General features: G+C 40.0%; 2 protein-coding genes across 7 annotated transcripts in view; both read left to right on the top strand.

Annotated features, from left to right (window-relative positions):
- The window catches only part of nkx2.2a (NK2 homeobox 2a), a 28,285-nt gene extending 18,539 nt beyond the window's left edge, over positions 1-9,746 (top strand). For 3 of the 5 annotated variants that reach the window (XM_031847925.1, XM_031847924.1, XM_031847923.1), the window contains one exon: positions 95-1,096. In XM_031847925.1, coding sequence (XP_031703785.1) covers positions 95-669 — 575 coding nt within the window. In that variant the 3' untranslated portion in view covers positions 670-1,096. Of the gene's footprint in view, positions 1-94; positions 1,097-8,622 lie in introns of those variants that run through there. The other 2 variants (XM_031847926.1, XM_031847922.1) reach the window with 2 other exon arrangements.
- Positions 9,747-20,722: 10,976 nt separating this feature from the next.
- nkx2.4a (NK2 homeobox 4a) lies at positions 20,723-22,451 on the top strand. 2 transcript variants are annotated; one of them, XM_031847800.1, is made up of 2 exons: positions 20,723-21,210; positions 21,729-22,451. In XM_031847800.1, the coding sequence occupies exons 1-2, from the start codon at positions 20,844-20,846 to the stop codon at positions 22,388-22,390; spliced, it is 1,029 nt and encodes a 342-aa protein (XP_031703660.1). In that variant the 5' UTR covers positions 20,723-20,843; the 3' UTR covers positions 22,391-22,451. The 2 variants fall into 2 exon arrangements, with proteins under 2 accessions (XP_031703660.1, XP_031703659.1); XM_031847799.1 differs by having other exon boundaries at positions 21,702-22,451.
- Positions 22,452-22,500: the final 49 nt, after the last annotated feature.

Here is a 22,500-nt window from a genome sequence, read left to right as displayed (position 1 = left end):
ACTATCAATTTGCATCCTAAGTTTTGATTGATTGATTATTGTGCTTTTGATGAAAAATGTCCCCTGGAAACTTTAAGACATAACATTTTGACAGTGTTTCTCCCGTTTCTTGCCGCAGTGCACGGTCTATCCGCCAGCTCTCAGGACTCGGCCAAGTCCCCGGAGCCGTCCGCGGACGACGAATCGCCGGACAACGACAAGGAAACTTCCAGCAGCGGCGGCAGCGACTCCGGCAAGAAGCGGAAAAGGAGGGTGTTGTTTTCCAAGGCGCAGACCTACGAGCTGGAGCGCCGCTTCAGGCAGCAGAGGTACCTGTCCGCCCCGGAGAGGGAGCACCTGGCCAGCCTGATCCGCCTCACCCCGACCCAAGTGAAGATCTGGTTCCAGAACCACCGGTATAAGATGAAGAGAGCCCGGGCCGAGAAAGGTATGGAAGTGACCCATCTCCCTTCTCCCAGGCGGGTGGCCGTGCCTGTCTTAGTCAGGGATGGAAAGCCTTGTCACACTCTTAAAGCTCAGGACTTGGCGGCCACTTTTCAGGCCGGGATCCCCTTCTCGGCTTATAGTGCCCAGTCACTCCAACACATGCAGTATAACGCGCAGTACAGCGCCGCGGCGCCACAGTTCCCAGCACATCACTTGGTGCAAACGCAACAGTGGACTTGGTGAGAGAAATTATAGAGACTTGGCTTGGAGGCACGATAGGGAGTTCCACCACAAAGCAAAGAAAAAAAAATAAAATACAAAAAACAAAAAGACTTTTCATTTTTGCAGCTTGACTCATATATATACTACCATTTTTATTCGGGGCTCATGTGTGCGCCGTGTTTACATGTTTTCGTTAAGAGAACTGGGTCCGAACCTCTCCCTTATAGATTTTATTCAGAATGTCAATGCTCTTCTTGTGAATTTTTTTGTAAAGTATGTTGTGTGTTGGTTGTAGAGATGTTTTCCTCTTTTTCTTTTTCTTTTGTCCCTTCGTGTTATTATCAGCACGTACGATCCACTTTATAATTATAGAAATTTTAATTTCTTGCTTCTTTTATGGACCGAAAAAATATTTATGGCCATGAATAAACACTGGCAACTTTGCAGCTATTTTCCTTTTGTTTTTATTTCCTGTAAATATTTTGTGGCATATGTTTGCAAGCTCGAAGGCTTTCGGGAGCGCAAAGCTGAAGATCAGCCTTTATATTTTAGGTTACACATTTCAAAAACAACGAGGGTGTGTTTTTTTGGCAAAACCTTATGACTGCCGTGTCAGATCACATATGTAAATAACGGTGTAGCCGCGCGGAGATGGCTAAATATCCCACTTTTTTTACAAGGACTTTAAAATAAAAAGCTGTGTTTCTCAAATGAGGGTTTGGTTTATACAAGTGTCCTAATCGATGTGATCATCTCTGAAAAGACATCGCTATAGACATCACAATGGAAAGCGAGGTGCTAAACACTATATTGTGGCGCAGAAAGGAGCTTGACTCTGGGAATAAATCTCCAGCGCACTTCAGTCTTCTCCTTTTTAGGCAAATTTAATCCGGAGAATATTTTTCTCTGAATCCGCACACCTCACTAATAAAGAGCCTAAAGTCACTTGTGAAATGGGACCGAAATCCACTCACTTAATATAAGAGGGCTTCTCCACATAAGAAGCTTTTGAGTCAAAAGCTCTCCTTTTTGTCAGCATCCCCAACCACTCCCGGCCTTGGGTGCAAAGTGGTAGACTGTTTGTTGGGGGGAATCGTTTAATGCAATAAATGTTTTGTTATCTTGTTAAGCGCTAAACTGCAAATAGAGCAGGAATAATCAATGAGTCACCAGTCTCCTTTGTTTAACCGCGGCCAACTGTCAACTAAAATACGCACGGCTCAGATGGGCTTTAATCGCCTAATAAAGCGAATTTTTCATACGATCATAGAACAGGTTAGCAACGATATTCCACATTCAACTCCATGTTGCACCACACTCTTTAAAGTGGAACCAAAACGAGCACAAATGGCTCACCAGTGATCCGTGTAGCGCACTGCGGATTATCAGACTCCAGTCAATATCTTGGGTAAATATGATAACCTGGTAGAAAAATCTATGCATCATGTTTGTCCCGGGACGAAAAAAAAAAAACCCCACCCACAACAGATGTTAGAGTCGCCCCTATCATCACTGAACAAACAGCCAAATTGGGCAGATTTGCTAATTATTTACAGAATTGAGTCTCAAGGGGCTACTGCTTTTGTGAGCAACACAGACTCAATTTGTCCCCGACAGAAAGGTTTTGTGTTTCACCACTGGTTGAGCCTGTATAGGTCAAATAAATCAGATGTTTGCTTGTGGGTTTTTTGGGTTCCTGCTACATTTTGTGGGTGGACATCAAATACATAGCGTTGCTTCGAGCGTGCCAATTTCATGCCACAGTTATTGTGAAGTGTGAGGAGAAATGAGCTATGAGACGGGAATTATGAAGTGAATTGCAAAAGGTTTTGATAAAGGATTGTGTCGGTTTTTTGATTATAGGGAACTTTAGCTGATATTCAGGCTTCTTTAAAATAAAACATGGGACTAGTCTTAAATCCGACATTTAAACCCCTCACGAGTAAAAGAAAAATGCAGACTTTTGTGTGGCTCCTTGCCCTCAAGACTTTGCCCCTGTGTTGAGGCAGTTTTGTGACTCTATCATTCATAATACAGTACACGACACAACACCGAGACAAAAGCCCAGGTCTGGTTTTGCAGGATGTCAGAGGCGTGCATGTTACATTACACGCTTTTATCCAAAGCGACTTACAATTCAGATTCTATCACATTTCTACACCGTAGGCACAGCTACGGGAGCAATTTTGGGGTTAAGTGTCTTGCTCAAGGACACATCGACATGCGACTAGCAGAGCCGGAGCCGGGGATCGAACAGCCGACCCTCTGATTGAAGGACGGCCCTGCTATCCACTTAGAACAGTCTCTGCTCTCGTTGTTAACGAGAGCAGCAGCAGTGGGGCTGCTGCAGACAGTGCAGATAGAGAGACTGGCAGAGTTTCTTGGTGCTGTTCAGAGTCAGGGAGATGTATCCTTGGGCTTTTTGTCCTGCCTGTCACTTGGTGCCATTGTGATCTTTTGCTGCACACGTTGTATCCCATATGGGCAGCTGGGCTCGGACAAGGAGAAAAGGGTCTCTCACAAACCCCAAATTGTCTCAAGCTTTCAAATAAAGCATTGTTGTCTCTCAAAGAAAAACGAATTAAAAATTCGTGCTATATCTATTCTGGTAAAAAAAAGAAAAAAGAAGAAGCCCCATTCACAGATAACAGGGAGTCCTTCTTCCTTGATAGAGCTATGCCAACAACAGCCTTCTCATTTCTCTTTCCCCTCTCTCCCCCGTCCTCCAGAGTGAAAGGCTGCTTATTGTCTGTGCTAAAAAGTCGCTCCTCTTAGCGGAAAAAACTATTTTAACACCAGACAGTGTTCTTCCTTATGTGCTATGAGTCCCGCTGGTATGCGTAGGCCCTGTTTCTAAAATAGACTCCTGGAAATATATTTCACACAATTTGCCCCCATCAGATTCCTTTTTTTTTATGTCGGCTTGAGATGTAAAACTGAGCTGTTATGGACATTCTGCGCCAATTAAAGGTCGGGCATCCTTGGATTGTACTCTAAGTTGTGTATATCATAACAAGAAGATTTTCGTGGTAACAATTGCAGAAATATGCAAAAGCTAATATTGATCAATGTAAGAAGTAAATGCTGAAACTTCCATTTGCATTCTGATTTTATTGTGAATCTCATGATCTGGAAGTGATGCTGCAGAATCCAGATGTTTTTTTCCAGGGGAACACAAACCATTGGCAGGTGGACTAACGCGCCAAGATTTACGTCCGTTAGAAAGATTAGAAATTAACTCGTGAAAATAGCCCCTATATATCTTAATGTCATGTTTTATTATGCCTTTATATTTTGAGATTTCTTTTTGTATTTTATTATGCATTTTATATATTTTTTTAACAAGCCACTAAATCTAAAGCCTGTTTGTCACCAAATAGATTCAAACTGGTATTTAGTTAAACCCCCACAAACATTTTGCATCCAGCGATGCGTTATGTTGTAGCCCAAACCGAAGAAAAATAATAATAATTTAAAAAAAAACATCAGCCGTCTAAGAGCCTTCAAGATGCATTCTTACGGCGAACAATACTCGCTTTGCAGCCGTGTTTTTTTTTTGTCATTAACGCACCAGAAAATTACACCACCCCTCTACCAGCTCAGCAACAGGGTCAGATTTATCGGAAATTGCTTTTGGCTGCTTGAAGGGATAAAGCAGGCGACGTTAAAACAAGAATATTGGCGTGCAGCATAGTTCAACCTGCGTGGATAACACTATTATATACCTTGGAATACAATACTTGAGGAAATATGCACTTGGGACACCATGGATCTTCGTCATCCTGCCCATTTGAACCTCGACATGAATCACTTTTCTATCATGCACATCGCCAAATAAACGAGGATTTCAAAGCTGTAATAAGCGGTGCTTTTCATTTAAAGGAAGCTATCTGGGTTTTATTGCCTTAAAGGAGATCCAGATTAGATTCGCCACAGTGCCGATATTAAAGAGAGAGGGAGCGATGGAGGGGGCCGGGGCCGGGGAGGCAGGGGGAGGAGGCGTTGCGCCAAGCTGCCACAAGATGGAAGCAGAGGTCTTTAGTTGGCGTCATACAGCGTTTACCTGCACGTCTGACAGTCCAACTGCTTCTCATTCCAGCACAAAATGACACTACGACTGCTGAAATCAACGTGTTTTTTCTTCTTCTTCTTTTTAATGAACAGACGTCCCAGCGAACGTCACTGTGTTTTTAAGTGCGTGCTTGTGGTTTATTACATTGTTATTGATCTTAAGAGCATAATCATATCGCTCTCGAAAACAGACTAGACTCAACTTAAACAGTCCACAGGCAATGAGCACTATTTCCATCTCAAACTTAAAGACATAGAGAGGGAGAGGGAGAGAGGGAGTGAGAGAGGGAGAGTGGCTGGGTTACTCCACAGTGTGGCGCAATAGGATAGGGGGACAAATGGACTAATATGGTGCAGATTAATTCACTTCGCTGAAAGTGAACAATAGAGCAGAAGTGAGTTTTTCCAAGGAAAGTCTCAGCTCAATCTGTGTCCTTCACAACAAAGAAGACTTTGATTCAAATATCCCCAGTAACATATAAAAAACGACATTCTCTCACAGTTATTAGTTTATTAAATTTTTTTAAAGACATTATATCTAACAGAAACTGACAACAAATATCCTCTTGGAGCACCTAGTAACACAGTGAAACAGAAAATCAGTGGTGTCTGATGACCAATATTTCTAATCTAGCATCCACTCACTTCTATCATTCACATGCCTATCACGTTCTGCACGTTAGGTAGACGTACTTCCCAGGCTGCAAAGTGCCTGAGCACCATCGTCTCCTCATGCGGAGAAGAAGTTTATGCAAAGCACTGCAAAATGGGTCAAATGACAAAATAAAAGGCTCCCATCTTCATGCACCTGCTCAGTTCGGCATCAGTGAGCTTGCACCTGTAGGGGGCCTCATTGGGTTAGAAAGAGGCGCCAGCAGGGGGTGGAGGGATGCTGGACTTGATGGAAGAGGAGGGAGAAAGGAGGGAAAGAAATGTGTAAATCTGCAAGAGTTTTGGTCACTTTGATGAAGCCGGTGATGTAGAAAGAAATAATACACAGGAAAGGAACAAACAGCTTCCAACTAATCTGCCCATCAAAATTATATCCAGATATTAATATTTCAAAATCTGCTCCTGGAATTCTTCTGTTTTAATGTTTTATTTTTGCGGGAATACAGATATGGACATCTCAAATTGTCATTAAGATATCTTCAAGAGTTAAGGGGTTATTAGAGCGCACAGTGCTGTGTGAACCAGAGAGAATCCACACAGCAAATCCACAAGTTGACTCAGTGGGACAAAGCGTCTGCAGAGCATTGTTCCGATCAGCCTCCCGTCTGCGTGAGGAAAACCCGGTGAGCTGAGAGCTGACTAACACACTCCGGTTTCTGCGGGTTAAACAAGGAAGACACAGAAGAGCTGCAGCTTGATGACAGTTTTCTGCGGAGTTTAAGGAAAGAGACAAAGACCGTCCCTGAGCATCTCCGTCTTCTGTCATGTCATCTATAACATGAATACAAATCAGATTCTCTGTTGTTGTATCCAATTGGAAAGCAGAAACTAGTCATTTGTGCGGCTAATACAGAAAAAAAAACTACAATGCCTACAACATTCCGCAACAAGTCAGTTTGATTTAAATAATCAAACTGTCAAATCAAAATAAGTATTCACAATATGTAGATGGCTTATTTAATTTCTGGAATAATTAACACCTCTGTCTGCCTACAATTTGTGCCCTTGTCTGTCAGGATCCTATACAAAACATTCTCCATGTTCATTTGGCGGTAACGTTTGAATTTAATTGACAGGGACAATACACAAGTAAAGAAGAAGAAGAAGACACAAGTTAGTGGGTGCAAATTAAAGGGGAAGAATTTACTGGTAAACCTCTGATCACAAAAGTATCATACCTCATATTCTATATCTGTATGACATGCATCATTTAAAGCATTTGCACGTATCCAGCAAATACATATCAGTATTGTTTGATTTTCTCTTCTACAACTCACTCTGAGGTGGCATCCTTTTCCTACAGAGTTGTTCTTAAAACACAGTTGAGAGACAATACAGAATTCATTTTCTTAGGTTTTCATGTCTCCATATAAGGTAATTTTCACAAACTTCAAGTGTAAGTAGATGTAGAAGATTGTTGGCTCATTTCCTGTTTCCTATCAGACTGAAACTGAGGTGAAGCTAAGGCTGAGTAACGTGCTCCATTGTGACATTTTTCTGAATACTAAGATGCTATTAGTAAAATTCAGTGAAAGTATCTCACGTGGGGAAAAAAAACATTTCCATTCTCTCATCTTTGGACAAGACAAAACATGCAACAGTGTTTTGCTGTGGGAGACGCTGATAGTGCACTTCTTTAAAATTGTGCCAGCTGCAGGTCTGAGTCTAAAGCACTGCAGATGAACAGCAGTCGGTTTAGAGCCGTCTCTGTGAAAAAGCAGTGAGTGTCAAGGTTCTTGACTTTGCTGAATGTTGAGATTAGGAAAACAGCAGAGTCTGCAGAGTACACAGGGAGACTGCCACGATCTGATCAGGTAGAGTGCTCAGACAGAGCAGGCTTTTTTCTTCTTCTTACCAGGTACCTTTCTCTACCTGTCTGCTAGTATTCCACCACTGCAGCCATGTAAAAGAAATATCATGGTGGATGAAATAAAAGACTACAGAAAATCACTCTGGCTTTTTATTTTGGTCACTTTGTTCTGCGGAGTGGGTTTATAACGTATAGAAGGGTCAGAAAATTCACATTTAAGATGTACTGTACGTATCACGAGGAAACCCCTTTCATAGGTTTCATTAAACATCTAAGGTGTATTCAGTGTACATCATTCACTAATATTCTAACAGCGGATACTCTAACTATCTCCATGGGAGTCAATGACAAAGCAATGTGACAGTCAGTGTTAAAAAAAAGAGGTTGTTGAGAGCTATTAACAACAGTCTCAAGCAGGACTGTTTCACTCAGCGTCCTCCTGGTCTCACTGGTGTGCAAACTCTGGTACATTACGGAGGGGGGGGGGCATATATATAAAAACATGCATACATGACCATTAAATAGTTTTATGCCATGACCCAGCAAAGCTTGTTTCAGTGCTGCAGTCTGGAAACAAATATTTCTTCAAAAAGTAGCAGTTGAGCTGCTCTCATGCTGTCATATTAATATGTTATACATCTAAAGGGATGTTAATACCTTCCTGAAACAAGAGTTTAGTTGCAGTGTCTGCATTATGTCCCTCGTGTTATGGTTGGCTAACACACTGGCTCACAGACACTGCTGCTCATACAAAGAACTGAATTTTACACAAGGTGACTTTAAGCGAATATGGAAAACATAACGATTATAATAACAGAGCCCATGAGGTGTTCATTGCTCGGTTTGTAAAGGACTGAAACTGTCACTGACAACAGCGACTCAATGCTTATTGTTTACTGGATCAATATTGTATTTTTAGTAGATCTGCTCATTCAACTGCTTTTGTTCAAGTCGATGCTTGTGGTATTTTAGATTCAATGTCACATTTTAATGACATTGTGCAGAAAATCTAAGCAACAAACCTTCCATCCCAATTGATGTGGCCGATCAGAGATATGAATATCATTGTTCTAAATGTAAACGTTTCGCCAGTCATTCAACACATTTGTGCTGCTCAAAGAATAAGACCAGATTACATATGAAGAACATGTCATGAGCTGAATTGTAATTCTAAAATTTAACAATTTGATGATACAGATAATGTGGTTAGTTTAAAATTAATGGACGTTTGCTATTTCTTGCAGGTGAATATATACCAACAATGCATGATAATTCATACTCAAAAGCAACTCGTCTCAAAGTGCTCTGCCTCTTACATCTGTGAGCTCTTCTATTAAAAGTTCTGCTGCTGTGTTATGATCTGCAAATTGCCTTACGGTCTTATTTCCCTTTGTCTTCTCTTTCTCAATGTTCCATCTTAGGACTTGAATTGTCTTGTATAAAACCCACAGTCCGCTGCAGTCAGATGGGCTGGATGGGGGACAGCGCCTACAATCAGGTTCCCAGAGTTGAGTGTTTATGCCTTTCACTTAATGGATTGTCTCACCTTCTTCAGAGGATGAACATGCGGTGCTTGAGATGCCAGCACTGCAAATGGATCCTGGGGCTTTGAGCCTCATAACAACCGGCCATCATCTGTTTCAGACATGCTTCAATCAGCATGCGTGATGATCAAAGAGCAACAATGTGGCAGCAATGCGTTTTACCAATTCAAGTTGCCTGATTAACTTCCTGTCTAAAGAGGATGTAAAAAATGTGTAGCAAGTTGTGCCCATCATGTGTTTGTGCCCTGTGGTGAATTTATAATGTGTTTCGGAGCTAACTTCACTGAATGGAAAAAAAGAATAATAACAAATATGAGCTTCTCTGTGACATATCTGTTCTGTGGACTTGCTAGGAGCGATGCACCGTCTGACTTTGTTGTATTATGTATCACATTCAGTCTTTATGCTCTTTGTGATGCGTGAGATGGAAGCAATAACCTTCAACTTATTTGTCTTCTGCAGTCACAGATACAGTTCGTCGACCATGTTGTCATCCACACAAAGGCAATGCAGCACAAACAAACTTCCTGTCAGCCCATTGTCCTTTGCTAAGGGATGAAATCAACTCATGAGAAATACAATCAATATCCCCACAAAAGCATCCTTTTTTCACTGTCTGATCAGCTGACTAACGTAGAGAAGAAACTCAGCCGACAATTAGAATAGGTAGTATCAAATTCATGACTGCCATCGCCTGAGTACACCTGAGCGAGTATTTTTCATTGTTGCTGACTGCCAGGTCTTCCACTGCTATCACCATTGTCATATATTCATTTTTAAACCTTACATTTTTACTTTCGCAAACAATGTCAACACACAATTGTTTATTTTCTATTTAATATCAAGTATTTCTTTGTACTGTGCTTTTTGTATTTCTACAATGTATTTATTATCATTTTGAATGATGTAAATGACTTTTTAACTTTCCTGTACAGCACGTTGTTCAAAGTTTGCTGCTTTAAAATGTACAAATTGACTCGACGATGTTCAATAAAATAAATGCCACCTTACAATAATTTTATAATTTTTTCATCACAACTTGATGAAGTATTTATTACAAATATTGAATACAACATATTTAGATTTAACATTATGTAATGCAAATAACATCATTTGGGGTGTAAAAATACACACATATTTATATATATATTCTGTATAGTAAACTGTATATTTCCACAGGTACTGTACTTCCTAATTTTGTGAGACTTCAAGGGGAAATGCTGCACTCCTCATTCTGCTTCATTCATGTGTTCATGTGACAGCAGTTGTTAAGTTACTTGGAATAAGATATAACATACAAAACACACGATGCATTGCTGTAGTTCAAACCACACAGCAGTATATGTAGAATAAGCCTGCAGCATTAAAACCAGCTCACATACTTACTCAGTAATACACTCTGGAATTTAATTCAAAATGAATGCCCTTACCTGTGACCGCAAATCCCCCCCCCCCAAATGTATTCCTTATATGAAGTAATTTAACATTGTGGTATTAGTTCCTCTACACATGATATATATATGATAACTCATTATTTATTCTTTTGATTTACCTGAGATGCACAAACATCAAAAACAAACAAGTCAAGTTTAATACTTCAAATCAGTACACATGTGATGCCAGGATGAAGAATATTGGAGTTCCAGAGAAAGTAACTGATGGAAACATAGATACCTTTATAATGTAAGTTATTTACTTTAGGAAATGAAGAACAGTGGTTAGTGAAGCAGTTGGATTGAATGCATTACATATAAGTACACAATCCCCAATGTCAAACCTGTTCTGTAAATAAAAAAGGCATACTACTGGCAAAGCACAGTTATTTCAGGACTTTTATTTTGAAGCACACAAAAGAACTGGGCCAGCCATCTCACAGAAGTGCATCTGTGAGCAGTTCAAATCCCCGGATGAGCTGGAAGCACCTGGGAATGAAATACTTAGAGGAGTCCCCTCCCTCTCCAAATGCCACTGAGTTGCTCTTGAGCAAGGCACTTCACCCTCCACTGCTTACTGTCCAGCAGCAGGGCACTGGGCCTTTACTGTGTGTGTTACCTCTCCACTGTACGGACGTGAACCAGATCTCTGCTGAGACACTACAGCCATGTTCAGACAACCTAACATGAATGAATAATGTTCAAAAAATAGTTTAAAAAGTGAATTGACAACCTTATTTTTCAACCTACAACCTTCAACCCTACAGTGATTTCTATATTACACACTAGAAAAGGTGTGTATATTAGAACCTTATAAATATATATTAAAGGATAGGTTCACAACTTTTCAAGTCTGCCTTAGAACAGTAGTCAGGTGTCCATGTGGACATTAAAAACGGTTTTGCTTGCTGTGATCATTCCTCCTGTTCATACCGGCCACTCTCCTAATGCGCTTTCTATAGAAGTGATGGGGGACAACATCAAAAGACCTCTTTTTGTGGAAAAAAAAAGGGTATTCCACAATGTATCTAAAGCTTACAATATGCAGAGTACATCATTTTCACATGTGTTGTTTATTCCTTTATTATCTGGATCATTCACACAGTTTAAACTGCGTGTGAAACACAGTCACTCGAAGTGCGTTTTGTTGAAGTTCAAGAAAAAAGTGTGTCCATCAGTATTGTCATGAATGATGATAGATGGAATATTTGGTTTGGTTCGACAGACTCTTTGCGTTATCAGCATCGTTGTTGGGTTGTTCTAGCAGCGACTCCTGCTTTCAGGTAAAAGGACAGCCATCACTAATGTTTACAATGGCAGTGACAGCGAGCCAGCAAGCCCAATAGCAGGACCCTGAAACTGAAGCAGCTAAATGGAACTCAGCCATCCATTCATTTTATTAATGGCCCCTGTGCATTTCCTACTGTGACACCTCGGACTTGTTTAGTACAGTAAAGCATGAAAAATACAAAAGGAACTTCTTTTTTTTTTTAATAACGTGCTATGTGTCAAATTAAATGTGCTTGGACATTGCTGCAAAATAGCATTCACTGCAAACATCAACAAATCAAATACAAGCTGTGAGCGGTGGCAGGCGGCTGAAGGGTGTTTTGTGTGTTTTCCCTTTGACTGAGCAGCAGTCGTCCGAGTGGAGGAATCATGTTCTGGCTCCTGCACACATGGCTGGACGGAGGAACAGTCCGCAGCGTTTTAGCACACAATTTCACGATGGTTTCAGAGAAGAGGCCAGCCAAGCATTTCAAGTGCCGGTGCAGCGAGAGGGCAGCATTGTGGAGAAGAGTAGGTAGTGTAATGATCAGGTAGACAAGATGACATCAAGCGTCCTCAGGGATGGCCGGGCACAGAGAGCTGACATCCTTCCAGAGAGAAAGAACCACTGGAACACGACGAGACAAAACCAACAAACAAGAGAGCCATTAGCCCCAGGCTGGCTTGTTATTACTGTACAGCAGCAGAAAGTCAGACAAAGGGATTTAAACGGAAATTATGGAACATGTCGCCCTGTGTTGGATTTCATTGTAAGCTTTTGCATTTCTCAGCATTATTCAGCAACAACAGAACAAACTCATTAGGAATATTGTGGTTTTTTACACACCTTTGGCTGACAATGATGGACGCTAACATTTACATTTCAAATACACTTCCTTCAACTCCCAACAAACAGTGGAATTATGGGACTGCAGGATGTGTAAAAGTGCATAAGCCATATCATAAAATACCTTCTAATGAAATGCAAATATATCATCATAGTTCAGATGAGAAATCCTAAATATGTGACTATATTTTAATACTTAAGAGACAAAGCTGTGTGGTTTCACCTTTGGAGCTCGACTATTACAATAGTTGCAAATGATTTATTTAAGAATTTGTCAAAACTGAATTTGTGTGCTTCTAAAATAAATATATTTATTAATACTTTTTTTACAACATGATAATAAATATGCGAGTAGAGTTCAAACTGTATGATAATTCTTGTATTTTGACAATATTTTATGGTCTTATATTGAGACATGAAAATACCGGCCTTAAAGAATAAAACAGGAACTTGTACACAATGTTCATGAAGTAGGCAGTGAAGACATGTCATGTCAATATGTTGACTAAAATGAATAACAAGTTAGACAATTTACTCAACACTAACATCAACATTAAATGTGGGCTTTTTAAAACTAAATCATGTGATTTACTTACCATATTATTCTGCCCTTGCTTTTACAAGTTCAGGATCTATTTTATTGAAATCTGCACCAGGTGTTACTGTCATTTACAGACGTGTGAGCTCATAGTCTGTTGTGTTAAGGGACTCACAAATAAAAAGAAATGGTTGGAAGCGTATAATGTCACCTTACAGGTATTCATTTTAAAACACCTTTCGCCCTGATGCATTGTTATAATTGTATAAACGGTAATATACATGGTTTTATTTTTTTTCCCAATAAAAATATAAAGTGATGCACATGACAAATTGAAGAACTAGCTTCACAACTAATTTGTGTGAAATGGCATTTTCCATTTCAATGTCACCTTTTTAATGTTCTCACTAACAACTAAAATTCAATCTGCCACAAGTACCAGCTCTCCCCTTGGTTTAAAAAGCCTCCTGTGTCTCAGGACAGTGTGCTTCTGGTCACACATTTCACTCTGATGCCCATGTTCTTCATCGCAGTATTCCAAGAAAAGCAAACGCTACATACATGTGTTGTTGCTGCTGTTATTATTGGGGCTATGGACATTAATGACTTTGACCTCTTTTATCTTGATGTAGTTCCTCTGATGGCCACTAAAGAAATACTGGAAGAATTTAGCAGGGCATTGCTCACATATTATGTGAATAATTTTCTAAGTGTGGATGTTAATATTAGAGGAGGCAGCACGAGCTGAATAGGCTACATATCAGCTTAATATTTTGACTTTAAAATGAACATTTTACACAAGATGATTGCTTTAGCTGTGCCATTACATCAACAGCTAATATAAGGAATATGCGGTAGTGTTTTCTAACTTTATCTTGGAGGTAAATTCACATAGTTTCCATTATAATATGGCTCTTTAAAATAACGTAATACCTACAGGCTGTTATGTGAACTTCTATCAAGTTCTTGGACAGAAAGATTTCTGGTTTAATCCTGTTCAGCTTGTCAAAGTCCACATAAGCACACATGACCTTGAGCAAGGCATTCAAAATAATGTCCCACTTTTATGATAATCTTTTTATTTTTTTGCTGAAAGTAGAATCACTGTCAACAACCGATTAAAGACACATTAAAGCAATTTTTTTTTAATACAAATAGTCAGTATGTAAAAGTATGCAGTTGATGAACAGTACCTACAGTTAGCAAAATAAAATGAGAAATCATATAAAGTATAACGTATAAACCGTCTTATTTGAATGATAACAACAAGAATTGTTCATATCGTTCAAATGTTTTTTTTAATTTTTGACAGGGTCAAATATAAATCCACACTATACAAGAGAGAGATTCATTTAAAAAAAATATGAATTGAGCAAACAAATAAATATCTATTTGTAGAGAATATTCAGATGAATTTGTATGTACAGTTCAGTGGTGATTATATGCACACATTAAGAATATGATGTTGAACTAATTTACAATATACCAATAATATATATTTTTGATGTATAATCCCATTGTGTTTTCATAGTCCTGGAGATAGTCTTTTACTGGCACTCCCATGCAGCAGTTAATTCATTGTTCATTTTCTGAAAAGAAAACGAGCAGAAATGAACATTTTAATCTTTTCACGCAGCTCAGTAAAAATGGGCTTCGACTTTATATTCTAAATTGCAGCACGTGGTGAGTGCTCGTATCTGTGAGGATCAATACATTCAGAATTTGAAGTAGTTTTTGTGATGTGTTTATGTGGATTCATCTAAATAATGGTAGGCTACCAGGTGGCCTACTAGATAAAAGCATCCCAAAGTGGGGATAAACATGCACATTTCCATTGTTGAGTTGTGAGGCCATTTAAAAAGTTTCCGTCTCCACATACAGCACTCAAAGTGCTTTGAAACTTTTGATCAGAAGATGCATCTCTTGACTGTTACATGAAAACAAGCCGAATAAATGAGTTCCTGGCATAAATGGACACCAGGAAACACTTGATACAGATTTCAGCTATTTGCATGCATTTCAGCTGTTAAACCAAATTTGAACATTATTATTTTTTCTTTTACCACCCATGGTGATGTGAAACTTTTTCTACAACACCAAAACTCCAAATTCCTCGCAACATAGAGGAACTGAACTGAAGAAAATGCAAGCACATTCCTGAAAAGGCCACTTAGCCTTGTAACCTGCCAAAAAAAAAATCCCTAAGGTGTGAACATTATTTTAGAATTGATATAAACCTGCCAAAACACCCTGTTTTCATCAAAAACAACTTCATGCTAAAACTGCTCTTAGTGTGATGTAAATTTAGCTAAAAAAAAAATAAACAAATGGCAAGATACACAAACTATTAAACAGCTCTAACTTTGATGACAGGAAATAACAGTTCATACATAAATCTACAATTCCAGCACTTGAGCACAAGTATGCTTTCTGCAGTGAAGAGAACCAAATTTGTATATATAAATTTCAGGACGTGTCATCAAACAGACCTCATCTTATCACAACAATTGGCTGCCAAGGGCAAACAGACGCAGGGAGAGATTGGCAGAGACAAGTTGCCACATGAGTAACTGGGTGACAAAGCCAGAGTGAGCCGTGGTTGAGTCACAACCATACTCTCCAACAGCTTTGTTTACCTGCCCTCACCGCTGCCACAATTAATGCAGCAGAGAAGTGGACCAACCAGGCACCCTTGGAGCCTTGGTTATCTGCATTGATCTGCTGCGTGTGTGTTTTTTTGTTGTAATTGTTGTTACAAAAGAGAGCAGCTATGCTAAAATGTTGCCACTCAAAACAATGCAGGGGACAGCAGCACTCACAGAACCATGAGTACCTTACATTTCAGGAGGCTAAAGCTGTTTCAGACCCGGAAAGGTTGAATTCTGGCTTTTTTTTTTATCCCCTCCATATCTACCAGCAACAGACTTACAGATTTTTTGAACTTATGTATTTAGTCATTAATTAATTTATTTGATGCAAACATTCTTTGAGACTGAGCATAAACCACTGATAGTTTGAACAAAATGACAGGAGTGAGGTTTATGTGTGATTCACATGTCTCTCTTTATGAATAGAATTAAAAACCTGATGAACACAATATTTCATAAGAAAAATGGCTGTACCTCACACATGATTTTAGCTTTCTTAGAAAAATAAACACTTGTTTTGTATTTGCATTAGCGCGGCATCAGCTTGGTCTAACACAAGACACTGATAACCTCTCACCTGTGAACGAGTGTCTGCAGTGCACATCATTAATCAGTGGCTTCCAGTCACACTTGCTGTTAAGTTCAATATATTTCTTTTATACAGCTTTGACTTTACTTCCTGCAATCTCACAGAAGAGGGGACATCTTTTTCCAAAGTAAAATATGATCTTACAAATTCTATTTTCTGTGGTTTCGTCTCTTTTACAAAAGATCAAACAATAAGCTTTCGTGTCAGCAGTTTGGGCTACATCCCTGTGTCTTTTTTTTTTGGTGTTTCATGGTCTTAGATTATTGGCTTGAAAGCTCACTGTTTCTTTCAGGCAACACAGATAATTTAACATTTTGCTTCCAGTAATTAAACAGGCCCATGTGTTACACAGTAAAACCAGTAGTTTCCAGTGAAAAAACAACTATTTTCCAACATGGCAGTCATAGGCTTCCCTCAACAGCTAGTGCAGTTCCCAGTGTCTGATTATAACCTTTGCTGTATCTTAATCAAGTAAATGAAGTGCATATTATACAGTGAACCTTAAAGAACGTCTGCTCTCTAATCCTATTACAAATTTCAATTCTCCACCATTTTCCCCAGCTATCAGATTATGGTCAGCATCCCAATAAAAGCCCACATTCTGTTTTCGGCGCCCTATTAGCATCATTTCGTCCATCAAGCGACATTAATTGTGTGTGAATGCAAACTCCCGCAGAAGAATACGGTCTTGAAGAGGCCTGTCGCATACTTTCTCCACTTGGGAGGACCTTTAACCTACTTAGCTGAGGAACCGCACTGTTTCAAGTAGTGCAGCTGAAAGATATGCACCTGCCCGCTTTTTACTCTCACACTGCTCGGTGATTTAAGGGGAGAGAAAGTATTTGATCTAAATGGTACTACACTGACTTGCAGGTGAGGAATTTTCCCAACAAATGTCCTCAACAATTCAGCCACTGGGCCGGCCACAATACAGATGTGTAGTGGCTTAAATCCTACATTTCTGATTCTGATTCTGATTTGGAGTGCGAAAGATAATTCATTTGTGGTGTTGCAACATTCAGTGTCGGTAAACAAAGTTCAAAATTGGAATTGGGTTATTGTATTGCATGCGTAATAATGCTCCGGGTGGGAAAATACCTTGGAAGAAAACGCCTTAAAGAGCCGCAGACATTTTGCGATCAACCTATTCTATCGCTAGTCATTTTCTTATTTGATTTTAATAATAAACAAGGAATTATGAGAAAAGTATCATTACTTTTTCTGTTGCCCGACGGTAAATTATTTTCTGATTGAGTATATTTATGTTTCTCCTCAATTTTGGAGGTAAAATTGCAGTTATAAATGAAGCAATCCTGTGCGTAATCACACTTTTTCGAAGCACAACATACTTTCTAAGTCTAGTTCTTTCTTGGGATCAATAACAAGACGCAATATTTAAGTGGCTGATGTACCGATAACACATCCGATAAGAAATCACTAGACATCTAGTAAGTGCACTGAGGGGCACAAGACAAAGACAGAATATATGTTCACATATGTTCAATGGTTTCACAGGTCGTGCGTAAATTACGCACGCGAGATTTAAACTGGATTTTGGTTTTATGATAGCATTGCACTGGCATCTATCGTCTAATCATAATTCACTATTCAATCACCAAGAAATATCTGAATATAAATATGGAAACCTCTTACCGTTTTTGTTATTTCTTTAAATCGCATTAGAGAACAAGTTAAAAGTTAAGTTAGAGATTTAACGCCTGCAAGACTAAATAAATCCCCATGTTTTCTGCACTTTGCACTCGGCCGGTGTGTGGTTGAGGTTGCAGGTCACGACCCTGGCCCTTATGCCATCTCTCCACATCTCTCAGGGTATTGAACCAACAACGACGAGATGGAGAAAAGCACTTCAGCAACCAGGCGTTTTGGTCCATCTGCTGTGCTGAGCTGAGCTGAGGGGGTGATGATATCGGAAAAAAAGATTGTCTCTATAATATAAACTACATAAATGGGTTATTATTTGGTTCCGGTCAACAACACTTAAATGGCCAGAAGAACGCTTGCACATCATATACTTTAAAATTGGGTAAAATATCCCCAGTCAGCACTGTTTATTTTGATAGGGCGATTTTGCACCAATAAGTATTATCATTAATGCACACAATACCAGATGATATAGTCGCTGGTGGCAAGCAATTCTTGGCACACACGGGACACTTGGTTGTCATTATTTTATTACATTATTTTATTAGTTTGCGTGTAAGCAATTAAGTTATTATAAAAGATTGTGAAATATTTTGAGTGAAATTACAGAAAATGTTTGATAGTTAAGTTGTCTGTTTCTAGTCAAATCATTTCAAAAGCGTGTATTTGCAGGTGAAAGCAAGACAGTTAAAACGCAAAGTAACACACAGCCCCTTGCGTAATTCTAGGAATTAAATATATGTTTCCTCATCATGCAGCAACCAGGGACTCTACTTATTCTCCTTGGGGCGGCAAGGGTCAGTGTAGGCTAATTCATATGAATATATTGTATTTGCCAGCATGTATCACACTCAGTTGTATCATGCACAAACAGCAACAAGCTCTATCCAATAACTATTAAACAACATTGTGAAAAAAAAAGTTTGTCCTTCAATTAACATTGAATTATTGAATTATTTTCTCTTTAAATGTGTCCGATTTATTTACAAACCTTTGCTGGGCCTTCTTCTCGGCTCCTTGGCGCGTCCGTGTTTCCCGCTCTCGGTGCCTTGGTCACGTCATATTCACTGGATATAAAAAGTTAACTTATACAACTATATAAATGTGGACTATACGCCCTCAAAATGGTTGCATGCAGCCAACCAGCTCCGGATTTTTATGGGATCGTAATGTGGAGGGTCTGTGGACCAGGGTCCTGCTCTCTGACTCAGTAATCCACAAGGTTGAGAGGTTTGCCTCATTTACATAATGTTAGAGGTCTGGGCCGAGGCCTACCTTTCTTTACGCCATGAAAAGACACCATACTGCAGCAGCTAGAAGAGTGGAAACGGCGCAGAGAAGTCTGGACAAGTACAGGAATATTGGCAGGTATGAAATATTTGTTTGATTTAAGAAAGAAGTTGTTTTAATTATTATTGATACTCTGATAGAAATATGACATTTTTTTACTGAGAGCATTTGGTTTACACCTGTTTGCACCTCTTTGGTCAAACACATTTTCAGTTTTAGGCTGTTTTTTCCCCCCACGTCGGTATTTTTCTGTCAACTCCAGCTGACTTTGGAATACGCATGCACTGTTTGCTTTACCTCAACAACAATAAAGTCCAACCACTTCACATTAAATCCTCTGCGGAATCCAGGCGTCTGTCGACAGAAAAAAAGAGAAGACATTCGAATACCGAAATATGTTTTATTACAATCCGGCTGTCAATTTAACCGGAGATTGGTGTTCTCGATACGTCGCTTTAATTAATGGCTGACCATGTCACGTCTTCAATTGGTCAATTAGGGTAGGCAGCTACTTGCTTCCGTGCCATGCTAAATTACATTAGTGGCTTCATGGAGACGAGTGCTTCATTCCTCCAATAAAGGAAGATGGGAACACATTTCACGTGTAGTAAAATAAGCCGAACACAGAACACCTGCTCCTGCTGTTGTCTGCTGTTGATAGGGATGAAAAACATATTATCAGTATTATGATTTTAGACGTTTATGGGCAGCATGAACCAGCTATCCCTCTCAATTATTGGATGGTTATGACCCATGCGTTCTAGATCCATAAAGGACACATGTTAGGCTGTAATGGGAAGCTACATTAACTGGTGTTCATTATTGCAGTTTGTAGCTCTTTTCTCTTTTGACCCCCCTGTTGTGTGCCTCTTCCTCTGATTCTTCCCCTGGCGCCAGTCAGTTTGCTCAGAGATTACAATGTCAGGTCAAGACATGCAAAGTGTTATTAGTGCATAGTGACCAGACTTGAGGGTTTGATGCTGACAATATTGTCTCCCAATTGCATTAAGTAGGATGAATAATATTGTTTTTTTTAAGAAATGAATACAATTGTGACTTCTCCTAATTCATTTCCACGAACACGTAGAATTAGTGTCAGAAAAAAACGGTATCAGTTTTGGCAAATATAAACCATAAATCCTGTATATTATATCCTTTGCCTGATTCTGAATGTTAGGTGGTGATATACTCACAGGTTGGATCCCTATTGCAGCTCCCTTTCAGCATTTTGTCATTTTGAGCTAATTTGGACTTGTCCCTTTCTTTCTGGCGGGGCAAAATGATGCTTAAGAAGCATAAATGAGCCGGTACAACTTCATTGTGCCTCTTTGATGATACTCTGTGGCCCTTATGTCTGTTCAAAGTGCTCTCAAAGTTTCTAGAAAGAGTGGAATTCCCTACTGACGCAAAATAGTCATATGTGGTCAGATCAGCTGATGTGCAGAACATAATGGTTTATTCTCACCTGTTTATAGCTGTCAGAAAGGAGAGAATCATAAATATGTGGCGTAGTTTCATTCACGTATACAACCTAATATAAGGCAAAGTGTATTTGCATGAATTATTTCCCTAAAATGTCAATGACTATTGTTTGATGGTTTAGGAGTTTTGCTCCGCCCCCTGTGTTTGTCGTAAACCTGGCTCCTGGCTCCAATAAACCCGGGCTAAGAGCGCCCTGGGCTCGCCTCCTTCTCCAAGGCGATCAATAGGATCTCAGGCTCTCTACAAGCACTCTCTTACGTAGACATCCACTAAGGAGAGAGCCGATACAACAACACGGTTGATCTGCTCAAACACAAAAAATCCACCTGCTTTCTGAATCATGTCGTTGAGCCCAAAGCACACTACGCCTTTTTCAGTGACAGATATTTTGAGTCCAATCGAGGAGACCTACAAGAAGTTTAGTGCCATGGACGGCGCAGGGAACCTAACCTCTCCACTGGGAGCCTACCGACAGCCTCAGGTGCAAACCGGTATGCAGCAGCACTCCATGGGCCATAACGCCACCGTGGCCACCACTTACCACATGCCGCACACCGTCTCCCAGTTCTCCCACAGCGCGATGGGGGGATACTGCAATGGAAGCATTGGCAACATGGGAGACCTCCCGTCGTACCAGGAAAGCATGCGGAATAGTGCAGCAGCAACAGGGTGGTACAGCACCAACCCTGATCCGAGATACTCCACAAGTAAGTTCTTTACTCCATTTACACACATTTTTCTCTTTTTATTTCTTCGTTAATAAAAAAATAAAATAAATACAATTTGGAATTATGGAGGAAAGCGCACAGTTAATATGTATCGCTTCCTAATATTATTTAATTTATGTTTTGAGGCTAACGAAAACAAGTTAATGCAAATGATGCACAATATTTTATGGTATCTTTAATTTAAAATGGCTATTACTGGCGGTTAAACTGAAAAGGAGATCATTATTTCATATCTAGTTCGACTTCTTTACTTTTGGCATGGACAAATATTTCAAAGCAATATCTGGATAGATTTATTATTATCATTATTATTATTATTATTTTTTTTTATTATTATCAAGTGTGTTTTCAAGCTAATGATTTCCAGCTTACATAAATATCAGCCAATAATCAATAAAGACTACTTCAGGCGAAACAGTGTTCTCCTCTTCTGTTTATTGAACGCACATATATGTATGTATATTTTTAAGTTTCTAGATACATGGGACCTTCCACAGGTATGAACATGACCGGCATGGGGGGTCTCTCGGGAATGGCAGACGCCACCAAATCCATGCCAGTTCTCCACTCTGCGCCCAGGAGGAAACGGCGCGTCCTGTTTTCGCAGGCTCAGGTCTACGAGCTGGAGAGGAGGTTTAAGCAGCAGAAATACCTGTCGGCGCCTGAGAGGGAGCACCTGGCCAGCATGATCCACCTGACGCCGACCCAGGTGAAGATCTGGTTTCAGAACCACCGGTACAAAATGAAGCGCCAGGCCAAGGACAAGGCAACGCAGCAGCTGCAGCAGCAGCAACAGGACGGTAACCTGTGCCAACAGCAGGCGCAGTCCCCGAGGCGCGTAGCCGTGCCAGTTCTGGTGAAGGACGGTAAACCGTGCCAGAACGGCTCCAACACGCCAACGCCGAACCAGCAACAGGTACAACAGAACCAGCAACAAAGCCAGCAACAGAACGGGGCCGGAGTTGTGCTCGCGTCCCCGACCGGCAGCCTCAGCCAGCATCAAAGCCAGCAGCAGGTGAACGCTTTGGAGATGGACGAGATGTCGCCCAGCCCCCCCTCACTGCACAGCCAGCTCAACATGGCCCAGATAGACACATCTGCTGTAGATTACACCAGTAACATGGTCAGCTCAAACCTCCTCTACGGCAGAACGTGGTAGGACTTAAAACAGTACTGTCACTTTCCACTTTTTCTATGTGAACCTGCGGATGAGCCCATGCAAGAACAAATATATATATATATATATATATATATATATATATATATATA

This window comes from Anarrhichthys ocellatus, unplaced genomic scaffold, assembly GCF_004355925.1.
Source record: "Anarrhichthys ocellatus isolate YVR2014 unplaced genomic scaffold, GSC_Weel_1.0 scaffold7, whole genome shotgun sequence".
In the NCBI taxonomy this organism is placed as follows: domain Eukaryota; kingdom Metazoa; phylum Chordata; class Actinopteri; order Perciformes; family Anarhichadidae; genus Anarrhichthys; species Anarrhichthys ocellatus.
The sequence above is the reverse complement of the archived record's forward strand: the minus strand, read 5'-3'. Positions and strand labels throughout refer to the sequence as shown.